We start from the raw sequence: 13,560 nt of genomic DNA on the forward strand, positions 1-13,560 counted from the left end.
TGACATTAATTCATAGAGGGTTTTCTTCCTAAGCTAAATTGCCTGAAAAGCCTTCTTGTACACAGGAACATGGATATACTTCAATAAAAATAATTGTCAGAGATCACAGGGTGAATGCTTGCTAAGACATTTCAGGCTGCCTGCATAGTAAAGGAATGCATGTATGCTGTTCCTGTTAGAAAAGAAGCCAACATCATGTAAATCCAGCATTCCTTCTTGCTTGCCTTAAATCAATGGACTTGTGGTGCTGTTCCTTAGAGTCAACAAACATGCCAGGAAAAATCTGTTTCCAAGCTGCCAGCCCTTTCTCAGAACTGCCCATAAGTACTAGGGGGGATGGAAAACTGGGCTGCCAGGCTGCAGAGGTTCTTAAGGGAGCAGTTTGCCAGCAAAAGAGAATTGCAGAGTTTGAAGCAGAGAAAGACCTTCAGTTTTCCCAGAGTTCTTACTAAAAATTTCTAATTCATACAATGAGAAAAGTAATATCCTAAATCAAACAATCTAATAAACTTGTCTCTCCTCCTTAGCCAGTTGTTTTTAATATGATGATGGAGACTATGAGCATAATGTATTCCCTTCCTGGTGCTTTTTGCTTTTAAGTTGGATTGAAATACTGCTCTGAGAAGGGATGGGCAGACAAAGGTGGTACATTCTTGTAGTCTGAAGGAGCTCTGTGGAGACTACTTTTAATCCAGGAAAATGTTTTTACATAATTAGAGAAACAGCCTTACAAGCTACTCTCTGAAGATCTCAAATAACAACCAGAAGGTTTTTATATACACACCCATAGCCTATATTGTGCTATAAGGTCTACAGAGAAGTCTTGTGATTTTTACCCTACTGCCACATTGTACTGCTCTATGGCAAAACTTTGGTAAAAAAGAGGAATGTAAACAATAGGCTTCCCACCAGTGCCTTTCTGCCCCAGTGTCCCTCCTTACTGCAGCATGTTCTCCTGGGTAGGAAAGCTGCTCAGAAATGGCAAGTTAGTTCATCTTCACATTGACAGGAGTCTTAATAAGATGACACACAATCGCTGCACACCAAAATCTGGAGACCAGCTCCTGAACCTCATTTAACCTATTTGTGGTGACAGGCTCATCCAAACTGTAGTGGCCTCATTATTTCTGTACTTTTCCTGTACACTGTTGTGATTCCCGAGGGAAGGCCACACATGCTTATATTGCCATCTCAGCATTAGGGTGTTGATGATGCAGAAGTTTACTCTCACAAAATCAGAGGAGGTATTAATACACTGTAGAATTACACAGAGATGGGTGGAAAGAAAAGTGAGAAAATTGTGTGTTTATAGGAAGAAGCTTTTAAAAGTATATTGCAACCCTTATTTTGTGCAAAAAAATGGCATGCAAAGTACTCAAAGCACACCTGTGGGGGAATTTTTAAGTCACTTTTGACTTCTGCCAATTACATTGCAAGGTAGTCTCCATTGTGCAGCTAATGTCTCATCTTGAACAAAAGTTTTTTGTCTAGGGGAAATGGCAAAACGCTGTAAACATATAATGCATCTGTAATGAATCCCAAATTATAAGAGTTTAAGCACTGATATTAAAAAAAACCCAACCAAAGAAACTAAAAACAAAACACCCCCCCGCCCCCAAAAAAAACCCCAAAATCTCAGAAACCCCAAAAAACCAACAAACCAGAACCAAATCAAAATGAGACATTTTGGAAGCAAAATTCCAATTCCATTTGATTTCACCTCTCATTTGCAAACTGCAAATGGGTGAATATGGAGACTAAACACTAGACATCAAAAATAAAGGGAGAATAAACTCAATGAGATAGAATCAAAGAAACATTGGAATTGCTTGCTTTTCAGAGAATATGAAATGCATCCTTTCAGGTGAAATCCATCTATGAAGAAGAACAGCCAGCAGATCAATCTCTGGCTCTGAGACAGGTGTCACTGGCAGAATTTTGGGGCTTTTGACCATGGGGTCAAAAAAAAGCAGGCTTTCCCGTGAGATAGGGTGTACCTGTCTCAAAGAGGAAAAAGGATCTTTGATCATAAATTAAAAGGTCTTATTGAAAAAGCTTTAAACTGGTTTTGAAGGTGGAAGAGGATAAAACCAGGCTTGATAAACTTGGGGGCACCACATGGATGTTTGAGGGATGTTGTTCTAGACAGGTCCTTTGGTCTGCCGTCACAGTGGAGGCTGGGGATGGAGCCCCATGTGGCAGCAAAGACAGAAGGGTATTGACGTGTTAGAAACCACAGAAGTGCCTAAAACTGGTCGTGTAGGAATTAGGGCTTCTTCCCTGCAGAAGGCATTTGGCTCAGTAGCCCAAATGAAGCACATCCCCAGTTCACAAAGGATGGGCAACAAACAGGAGCTGGAAGCCGTTGCACAGCAGAAAAATTATGACAGTTGCCGTCATGGAAACATGGTGGATGAATTCTTGACAGATTGAAACCTACTGTTCAGAAAGGCCAAGTGCCAGATCCTGCACTTGAGTCACAGAGACCCCATGCAGTGCTGAGGGAAGAGTGGTTGGAAAGATGTTCATTGGAAAAAGAGCTGGGGGTGCTGGTCAACAGCAGCTGAACATGAGGCAGTGTGTGTGCCCAGGTGGCCAAGAAGGCCAATGATACCTGGCCTGTATGAGGAACATTGTGGCCAGCAGGAACAGGGCAGGGATTGTCCCCCTGTACTCGGCAGTGGTGAGGCCACACTTTGAATCCTGCATTCAGTTTTGGGCCCTCACTACAAAAAAGGCATTGAGGTTATGGGGTGAGTCCAGAGAAGGGAATTGAAGCTGATGAAGGTCTGGAGAACAAATGTGATGAGGAGCAGCTGAGGGATCTGAGAGTCTTTAGAGACAAGGAGGCTCAGGAGTGTCCTTATTGCTCTCTACAACTACCTGAGAGGAGGCTGTAGCCAGGTAGGAGCCAGCGTCTCATCTCAAGTAACAAGTGACAGGACAAGAGAAAAAGGCCTTAAGTTGAGACAGAGGAGGCTTGGATACTGGGAAAAATTTCTCCACTGACAGGGCTGTCAAATATTGGAACAGGCTGTCCAGTGAAATGCTTGTCACCATCCCTGGAGGTATTTAAAAGATGTGTAGACGTGGCACTTGGGGTGACAGCTTAGTGGTGGACTTGGCAGTGTTAGGTTAGCAGCTGGACTTGATGATCTTAAAGGTCTTTTTGAACCTAAACAGTTCTATGTTCTATTTTGTGATTCTGTGACTTTAGCTTTCTATTCCTATGGAATTGCAGAAAAGAGAAATGTATCTTTTAAACTAAGTCCTTAAAACAAAGATACTGCTGAACTGATCTGAAGCAGTACAGGCTGGCACTGATTTACCTGGGCAATTACCAAAATTACTGAAAACCTTCACACTTTTAGGTCTTGGAATAAAATCCTACTTCATATCTCTGCCAGTATGTGTCTGGCATATTTTTGTCCTGTGCCTAGTTGTGTCTGGCTGTCACTAACAGCTTTGTTTATTAAGCACTTAAGTATTCCACAAATAATTTTTTAAAAGAGAGGCATAACAGTTACTTTTATAGCTAGTTACTTTCCATATTAGTAGTGTGTTAGATCTGCTACAGCAAAAATGCAGAGTTTACTTAACAGAAAGAACTGTATGACTGTAAATTTGAAACACTTACTTCTTTCACAAACCACTGGCAAAAGGCTGGGCCAATCCACTCTCTTGCATGAATCCCACAGTCTATCCATACAGCTTTCTTGTAGGGCCGTGATCTTTTACCTAACTTGAAATGTGAATATTCACAAAATACCAGTAGATCGCATGACATGAGTGAAAACACAATAATGAGAAAATAATAGAATATGAGAGAGGCTAAACCATTTTGAATTGCCTCATATAAAGGAACGCAAATTTACTGTTTTGAAAGGTATGGCCAAGAAAATGTTAGGCAGGTATGCCACGATAATGAGGCTGACTTGTGGAAAAATATTGTATCAGAAGTGAGATCTGCAAGTTCCTCTTTTATGAGGAATGATTGTTACATGAAGTAGGGTGAGGAACAATGACACTACATGGATTGCATGATAGTGAATCAAATTTTCAGAACTCTTCAATAGAAGACAAAAAGGAAATACATTGAAAGTAAGATTTTTTTGCATGTTGCTGACACACTCTAATTTGTGTTCCTTATCATGTGAATTTAGAGCACACAGCCCTGAAATTTTGTCAGTAGGTAAAGAAGCAGCATTTGTGGCACATGCTGAGAAGGGCTCCACAGTCCTCTGGGATCCCTCTCCAGCATAACTGCTCTCCTAGTTGTCTATAAACAAAAAGCTTTCCAATCCACTTAAATCCAAATCCTGCTAATTGAACTTGTCCTGTTATCTTTCTCCATGCATATCCAATCCAGGTAAATAGGATTTGGCTATTAGTTTCTAGGTTTTTTTTTTTCCATTTTTCATTAAAGATGATATTCAGAGAGATACTTAGATTTCAGCAACTCATCCTTAGGAAACACTGTTAAGCTGAATCTCTGGTGTATATGCTGTATATCAGTGTCTGTCCCTGATTCCAGATTTTAGTCTCATTAATGACTATTTAATCTTTACCTTGAGTACATACAGTGGTCTCCCTTCATAGGATTTTCCAACAGAGAACATGTGAACAAGATCTGAATAAGTTCTATTCAGATAATGCATCCAGTCCTCGATCTGCAAACACAAAAATAAAATCATTGCTTCAATCTTTGCATTTCATGGGAAGAAAGTGCAATACATTTATTTGGCTCAGCTCTCTGTCCTCTCTCTATTTTTTGATTTTCCTATAGTTTTTATTTTTGTCTTGTTTGTTTTTGTTTTCACACTTTAACCATTATTTGGCAACTCACAGCTCTATAGCCAGAGGCTGGATGCAGTTTTCACATGGGATTTTTTTTTTCCATTTCATTGCTGGGTATTACTGGAATACATAAACTCTCCATTGAAAATATGGGGATGAGGCTAATCCACCATTGCCACTAAATATTAATGGAATTAAGAAAGAAGCTCCGTGTTTCTGCCTGCCAGAACACAACGGCAAACAGATTTCCATGCAGGACTCCATGCTACCTGCAATATTTGTTTAGTGGGCACCAGATCTTGTGATGCAGCACTCTCCATGCTCAGCCTAGTGACTTTGTTTTGAGACTGAAACTGTATATGTGAGCACAGTAAATTCAACAGGAATTATTTACCCAGCCATCATCCAGGATAGCATTCCTCATAAATGGGTTTATATCTAAGTGTTTTTACGTCTTTGTACCTCCTGTGCAAATACTTAAGCATTTACTTGTATTGCTTAATAAATGACTTAGTGTGACCAATCACTCATTGAAATCTCTTATTCAACCAGAGTAGAAGACTACTTTAAAAACAAAACTCAGATGCTCTGAAAGATAGTTGCATGTAAAGATAAGCCTTGAATACAAATAGTAAATAGATTTTTTTTTTCAAGGAAGTGCCTGTTTTTGAAGAAGAAACACTTAGAACACTCCTGAAGATGAACAGGTAAACAGAACATTGTAGTAGATAAGAGGAACAATATGAATTTTAATGCACCTCTTCCAGGGAGTGGTATACTTCATAGTTATACCCAGGGAGAGACCTTCGATTCCTATGGGACCTCCCTCCCGTTTGGTTTTCTATTGCTTGCTGTAGGTCTGATATGAGAATCCTAAGTAAAAAAAGATAGTGGTATTATTGAAAAGCTGGAAGAACATACAACTAAATCAGAACAACAATCACTTTTAGAAGAAATATAACCATCCTGATTTTACTTCATCTGTTACATTTTGACAATAGAGTGCTTCAGTGCCTCGCCTGAATAAAAGCTGCCAAATAAATACTCCAGCTGCTTTGAAATGTAAGAGTGCCTTCAAAAACACAATAAGCTTGTTAAATGACTGAAACAGAATGATGCAAATAAGGTATCCAATGTGAAGAAGCACCCACTTTCATTTGTTTATGGAGCAACATTTACTGTCTTCTTTTATAATCCACTTATACTATGTGATCATGGATCTTCAAAAACTGATTTCAAACCATTTCAAAAATCTTTGTAAGCTTAGGAAAACATGGACTCACTTTCTCTTGGGAGTGTCATGGAACATTACATATAGCTACAAGTTGTGGAGGCAAAACAAAAATAAAAACTTGGTAGTGTTATCATTCTGTCTGAAACAAGAAAAAAATAGCAAACAAAAAATTTAAAGTGGGCTTTTTTGCTTACATTACCTACTCTGCTGTAGTTGTTTTCCAGTTTTGTTCAAATAACTCAGGAAAAATATGAAAAATGCTAAGTGAAATTTAAATATACTTGCAAAAAAAGTGAGAGGTTCTTTGCATTAAGAGTAAAATGCAGGAAGAGTTGTGTAAGCTGAAACTTTCCTGTTTTATGGCAAAAATGAAAAATGACGCAAATACAAAATTATAATATAGAAAACATCTAAAAATAATTATAATGAAGAAGTTGAAGCATCCGTCCATCCCACCAGAGAGTAGCAGAAGCTGGGTATACTATCACAGGTATCTGTAACAACATTACTGTAAAACTGAGTCATCCTTGTATGCCTTCTTCTCCTAAAGCATGGCAATGTGTAATCACCATGCCATTAATTCACCATTCCCATAAAAAGCCAGTCACATTCAACCTTTTACATTTTTATAGGCATTAGCTTCTGTGATTGGAAAAAGATGGAAAGAAATGGCATTTACTCTGCTCCTAACTCAGCTGTGCAGCAGATGCCTCAAAGGTAATGGGTCTATCTGCATACAGAATCAAAGTAAAGGTTATTCTTACCTTCCAATACATGAGTGAAGTAGTTGTATAATTAGGAATTACATTGCTCTACATCAGCAACATTCATTAAGAAAAATAAAGGATTATAGTCTTGACTTGAGAGGTGCTATGTATACAATAAGACTAGTACTGTAAAGCTGATTAAAGCAGTGATTTTATTCAAGTCATTAGGGCATCTAATAGTTAAAAAAAATGTTGGACTGCTTTGCAGAATTCTGATTAGTATAAGCAACTACCAGAATCAAGCTCTGTTAAATTATGCTCTTATGCACCTGTACTTTAAATGAGATTTGATAATTTACTTTTAAATGACTATGTACTGTGTGTGCTTATAACACAAAAGCTTTTAAGTCCCTCAGGTCTGAATGCAACGCAAGTGGCTTCTTTACCAAAAACCTTACAACTGAGGCAACTTGGTGCAGAGAGTTTATCTGATGCCGGGCTTGTTTTCATGGCCAACTTGTCAGGAAGTCAAAACCCTAAGAGAGATAAGCCTCTTTTACAGGCAAATGCTGGTCATTATTAGGGAAGTTGAAATGCTTCCTGATTTTGTAACTGTGTCATAATTCAGGTAAGCATCACTGCATCAAGCTGAAATTTTATCTGGAGTTTGGCTCAGACTTTTCCTGTTCCAAAAGGGAGGTAGGAATTTGACTCCATTGAGTGTGTGGGGAAAAATAATTAAAAAAAGAAAAGTGAAAATCAACTATGTGAAAAGGAGCTGTACAAAATCTTGGCTGTAGAGCTGAACTTCAGATCAGGGCTGTGGTCCCCACCCCAGCTGTGCTGTGAGCATGGCTGTGCTTGGCCAGCCTGCTCCTGCTGCTCCCTGATTATGGCTGTTATTGCTCTCATGGTGAATCCTCCTGGCTTTTTTTGGAGTTACAGATCTCAGGAGGCTTGTCAGGACAAGCACATGCTTTGCAGGGTTTTGTTCCTAATGGCTGGAACCATCCAAAACAGGCAGAGAGGAGAATAAGAGGGAGGGCAAAGGACAAGTCTGAACCTGGTAAAATACTGCTCAGTTTCCTTCCAAGTGCACATAACTTGTGTGCCAAAAGTCAGAGAGATTTTCTCTGTGGAAGATTAATCCAGTGTTTGTAGCATGTTTTTTGAGGTAAACTGCAGAGATCTTTTGCTCTGGCAGATCTTGTGTTTGCGCATTGCTTGCAACCCAAGCAGAGGTCTTCAAGTACAGAGAGTGTTAATAATACATATAAAATGTCCTGTCATTTCATTGAAGGTGATTATTGTGAGCAGGAACAGCAGCAGACATGAATACAACTGCTGGGTCACAGTAATTAGGCAACATTTTTTTATAAGCACAGGAAAACAATTAGAAAAAGCCCCATCTCAGTTTTAAACATAAACAAAACCAAAGCAATGCTGAACCCACATGAAAGTCACTCTGAACTGCAGCTATGGAGCTTGTGTACTTAATTTCCTTATGTTTGTTTCTGTATTTTTAGAACAACTAATTAAGAAGAGAGCATTGTTATAATAAAATGGGATTCTGATGAGTACTATACATATGTATACATAAATACATCTACATTATGATTTACACCATCCTTTTATCACTGAGAAATAAGTATAAATAACCTCATGTAAGTCTTTATTCAGCAAATGTTTGAGAACTCATGAGCTGGCTTTTAACCATTGAGAAGGCTTTAAAAAAGATCATTACTCTAGTCCAGTACATCATCTGGATAAATATGAAAGGATAAGTATACTCCAAAATTGCCTTGAATTTTTTTTAAGGAGCACTATAAATAATATGTGAAACTAAAAGTACTGCATTTGTACTGTATGGCTTGCGTTGGTCACTAGGATTGGAGAATGATAGAAGTAGCTCCTGTATAATTGATGCAGATGTTTTGCCTCTGCATTTGCAGCTCACTTGTAAATAAACCTTGCTTGTGCTAAATAAAGAGGCAAACCAGGCTGCAGAATTAGTAATTACTAGCCCTCTCTTAACAGATGTGATTTCACATACATTGAAAACACTTCAGCTTGACTCCAAAGGAGGACATTTAATTAAAGCTGCTGCCTGTGGGAGATTTGCTGCTCTGCCATTAAAGCGGTTGTTTTCTTGGCAATGCCGAGCTGTCTGCCAGCCTAATTGCTGTGATGTGGAAGGTATTTTCGAGCACACTTGGCGTGGTAGATGCAGACCTGCCCCAAGGCCAGCTCTCTGGAGTGAGGCACGGGAAGAGGAGCGTGGGCTTACGTGTACGGGATGTTTGCTTGCTGGAGGAAGGGCAGCAGGCTCCGCGTCGCGTTCTGCGGTACTCGCACGTCAGCCACTGCACCTTGGACGATGTGGAAGGGGCTGCTGGGCTGCCACAAGTCCACCTGTAGTGCAGGAACCAGCCTGTAATTCACATGCATTCAGTGTAGGTGGGGAAGCCCAGGAGAAGGCATGCTTGAAGGCAGGGCAAACCCTCTAGGCACGGTAGAGACAACAGAACTGCATCGGCTGGTCCAGCTCGACACCTGTGCTAACGGAGCAGATTTTGAGGGTTGATTGTGCCCAGTTTACCACAACTCTCCTGGGAGATTTGCCAATGGGAACAGAGAACAGTCTTCAGAATATGCCTCCTCAAACAGATCAAAACAAAAGCTACTTCCAGCTTCATGCACCTCCTCAGACTACTATACATTCCCAACTCCTATGCAGTCCATGAGTCTTTTTATTTTTCAAGGCATTTTTTGTGTTCACTAAAGCAGCAAAAAAATGCTAAAGAGATATAGAAAGCATAGCACATACCAGTGTTCTTTGCAAAATATACCTGAGCTTTATTCTTCATAATAGGCTGATGAGAGGTCCATAGCAGGCCACCAAGACAAAGAATACACAATAATTTTATACTAAATATAAAATAAAAGGATTAAGACAATCAGATTATTACAATCTTGTAAAAAATGATAGCTACTGAATCACTACTGTTATTGTTATTGTTATCTGTATCTGCACATACGTAAGGGATGTTTCTTGTCCATTTTTACTTCCTTTTGTTGCCAAATTTGAAATACACTTGGAAATTTTAGGCCAGGACATGAATTTTCAAAAAAGCAAGAAAATTTACAAATCCCTTTTCCAAAGGGATTTGAAACTCAGTGTTCTGCATCCTGTAATAAAATAGTGTACTAGCACATACTCTTCAACAGAGGTGAGCACAGTTCCTCCTCTGCCAGTGTGAGGACAGTGGAAATAACACAAGTCAACAAAACTCTTTCCAGAGATTCTGGATATTCATAGGAGATTAAAAATGGGAAATTCAGCAACAATCTCTGTATCAACATGACAAAGGCATGCCAAGATCCACAGGACTTAAAAATACATTTGTGAGCTGAATACAAGGAAGGGAATTGATGCTGACTATATGTCCACACATTTCTTAAAGAGAATCTAAAAAGGATTAATGCTTGATAAATGTCTTTTGGTTTTTTGTCTTGTCTTTTCTGTTTTGTTGCAATCAGCTGTGCCAGACTGCACTGATGAACCTGTTGATACAGCTCATGAGTGTTCACTGCTTTCCAGGTATTTAAAAATATTTTTTATAATTTATGCTTTAAAATAGTCTCACTTCTTTTATGCCACAGAAGCTATTTGAAAACATCAAATGCATTTACCTGGTCTTGCTGTGGACCTCATTAGCAAGAGGAGTACAGTCTTGCAACAGGGAGATTACAGGGAGACAGGTTTAGTTCTCACCATTTCTCAAATGACCCTGAGTAAGAGTATCCCAAGAGGGCATCTGGTGCTACCTCTTCAAGCAATGGTGACCTCAGCTCAGTTAATCCAATTAAATGCCTGCTACTTTGGAAGAAGCAGAACTGAAACACAGGGCCAGCCTCTTCTTGTTCTTGCCAAAACCACTCTTTGTTTCATGCTGCCACAATATGGTCTCTGGATCCAAGTCATACTGGTGGCTGGGTGCAGCATCTTTTGAAGTCTAACACAGGACTGGCAAAGTTCATGAGGCTTCTGAAGCTGACAGCAGCTATGACAGATGGTCAGTAGAAACCAAAGTCATGAATAAATGGTGCTAAATGCTGCTTACAAATAAAGATCGTCTCACTGTGCTAATGCCCCATGTTTGTTAGTTTATCTGGCTTTCATATTTTGATAAATTATAGGCACTCAGTGAAATTCAACATGGGTAATTTCACACATGGTTAATATGTGTGTTTGACTTTTACAAATACAGATGCCATATGTGTATTTTACTTTTAAGATTTATTCCAAAAAAATATACATCAGAAAGGGTAATTTTGTTGCTCTTAGAGTAACAGTCTACCAATCAGCTCAGCTTGATCCATCTTCGTAATAATAAAAACAAATGGTTACATACAAGCTAAGAACAACTGAAGTGTCACCTGGCCAACTGCAATATCTAAGCACACAAAACTGAAGTAGGAAAAAAACTCCAACAGATCACAACTGATATACACCTGAAATATGTCTTTGTTCTTGAGAGTTACTCAAGATTTATTTTGGTGAAACTCTCCATCACCATGGAGGGAATAAACCAACCAATATTCACATTATTAGTTATAACATCACCAGACTCTTTAAGATCTGAGGTATTCTAATTGTTCCTCATATTACTGCCTGTAAGTGAATATCAAAAGCAGAAGCAATCTTCTTTTAACTAATGAAATTTGTGGCATATTGCCACTATCCTCTTTCGGTGAAAATGCAATATTTCACTCCTGGAATTATCTTGGAAGTGAGACAAAAAAATCCCATATTTAGCATGCAAATCATTCTGCTTCATCTCAGTTCCCTGTTTGGGTAATTTGGCTCCTTTGACTCCCACTTCTCATCCTTTCCAATGTAAACAAAGCAGTCAGTGATTCTCTGGGAGATGTTACCTGTGCTGTCCAGAATACCACTTCAGTCACTGGCTGGATTTTGCCTTACAAAGCATTTAACAAGCAACATATTTCTCCAGCAGACCTCTTATATACATTGCAGCTGTCAGCTTGTCCTTGGTGTGACAAGTACATAAAAACTGACAAAAAAAGATGGATTTCAGAGCAAGCATGTTCGGACTGAGCAAGTGCAACTATCCTCTACTCACTGTCATCTTCAGGACACTTCACCATTGCATCTCCCACAGATACTGAGGGTCTTATTGAAGTCATCACTCTTATTTCAACATCATTCCTCTCACAAATGTGCCTTGGACTTCCATGCTGGGCTCTGCTGGCTAGTGAGTGGCAGTGAAACTAATTGCTGTGCTATCCTCTGCCCTCTCTGTGATGGAGTATTGTCACCCCCACGCACTGCACATGAGCCTTTATACAGTGTTATGGAGTACCAGTCAGTGCCAAAAGATTTCTATTTGCTGTATGGGTGGTAGGATTTGCTAGGTGGGAGGAAGATTCTCCAGTACATAAAAAATTGATGCAGAAATCCTACAAAACTCCCTGAGTGTACAGCCAAATATTTGAACCTGAAAATTCACCTGGTATCTTGAGGCTACAGGAAAAGCAATATGCTTTAGAGCATGCATGCAAACCTAAATATTCTCATCTCCTTTGCAGAACACTCTTATTTGCACATATTTTCTTGTCTTTCAAGCAGCAGGTTGCCTTTAAAAGGTATTGGGATGTTTAAAGCCTCTGGAAAATGAGCAGATCCCAGGCAAGATTTTTCAGCAATTTCAGAGTTGGGACCAGGAGACCAATTACTCAGCACCTGCCACTCAAGTGTGACCCTGAGTACCTGTTCTCAGGGACAGTGGTGGCTCCCCAGATGCACAGTACATGCTCTTTCCCAGCATCTCACTGGAAGCATGAGCATCCTGACTTACTTTCTATGAGGAAAAAACTGTATGTCAGAGCACACAGGCAGGTCTCTTTTTCCAAAGCATTTAAACACATTATTGCTTTATTTAACAAAGAAAGTGTTAAAGATTATTAATTCTAACATACATAAAAAGTACATTAAAAGTAGTCTTTTTAAACTGCCTGTTCTTTTTCCAACCTCACTTGTCCCATTAAAGTCCCTGTGGTTCAATTTTTTGTTAGGAAAGCCAGGTTTCTTTGTAGGCAGTTTCTATTTAAACTGAGGTGTTAAAGACAGCTCAAATAAATCTATCAGCTCTTACCTGGACACCTTCCAAGGTATAGCAATCCTGAACTCATTACTCACGTCTCTAAGTTTTGGTCAGTACAGTGATGGAAAGTCAGCACAAAGCAAAAGGACAAATATTTTAAATAGATTTGGGTGCTTAACTAATAGGATTCAAAATTTCTTCCAAAGTTAAAATTATGCAAATAATTTTCCAAGAATACAAACACTTTGTTAGCATAATCTTACATATCACAAATGGTGTACAGAAAACTCTTTTGCTCTGCCAAGACAGAAAACAGAACAGTTCAGTTTTCTTCCAGCTTGTTCCATGTCCATGGAAAGGAAGCCTGGGAAGAAAAGAGTCTCACTGCTTTTCCCCACAAACACTCTCATAAAATCCTATAGTCCTTTTTTTAAATTCATGTCACTGAAATAAATCCCCAGCTTCTTTAGACCATGGGGTTTAGACTAGCCTTTGTAATTGAAGTAATTTTCTTGGGCAGTGGCCTCCAGTTGTCCCTCACTACCTTTTCATAAGCAGATGTTTAATTTCTCCTTCCATTTAGCCTGAAAGGAAGATGCTTAGTGCTCTCATCAGGTCTGCAATTATATATCAATCAAAAGAGATGACTGAGGTTTGTCATGAAAATAACAGGAATAATTTATATTTAGTATCT

At 39.2% G+C, this 13,560-nt stretch overlaps 1 protein-coding gene across 1 annotated transcript in view; it reads right to left on the reverse strand.

Moving 5' to 3' along the window:
• The window catches only part of CPA6 (carboxypeptidase A6), an 80,381-nt gene that overhangs the window by 22,032 nt on the left and 44,789 nt on the right, over nucleotides 1-13,560 (reverse strand). Inside the window, exons 3-6 of the mRNA XM_041412687.1 lie at nucleotides 9,026-9,150; nucleotides 5,556-5,670; nucleotides 4,569-4,670; nucleotides 3,638-3,742 (exon numbers count right to left, since the gene is read on the reverse strand). Coding sequence (XP_041268621.1) covers nucleotides 3,638-3,742; nucleotides 4,569-4,670; nucleotides 5,556-5,670; nucleotides 9,026-9,150 — 447 coding nt within the window. The remainder of the gene's footprint in view (nucleotides 1-3,637; nucleotides 3,743-4,568; nucleotides 4,671-5,555; nucleotides 5,671-9,025; nucleotides 9,151-13,560) is intronic.

The sequence above is a fragment of the Onychostruthus taczanowskii genome, unplaced genomic scaffold, assembly GCF_017590055.1.
Source record: "Onychostruthus taczanowskii isolate IOZ18803 unplaced genomic scaffold, ASM1759005v1 scaffold4, whole genome shotgun sequence".
NCBI classification, from domain to species: domain Eukaryota; kingdom Metazoa; phylum Chordata; class Aves; order Passeriformes; family Passeridae; genus Onychostruthus; species Onychostruthus taczanowskii.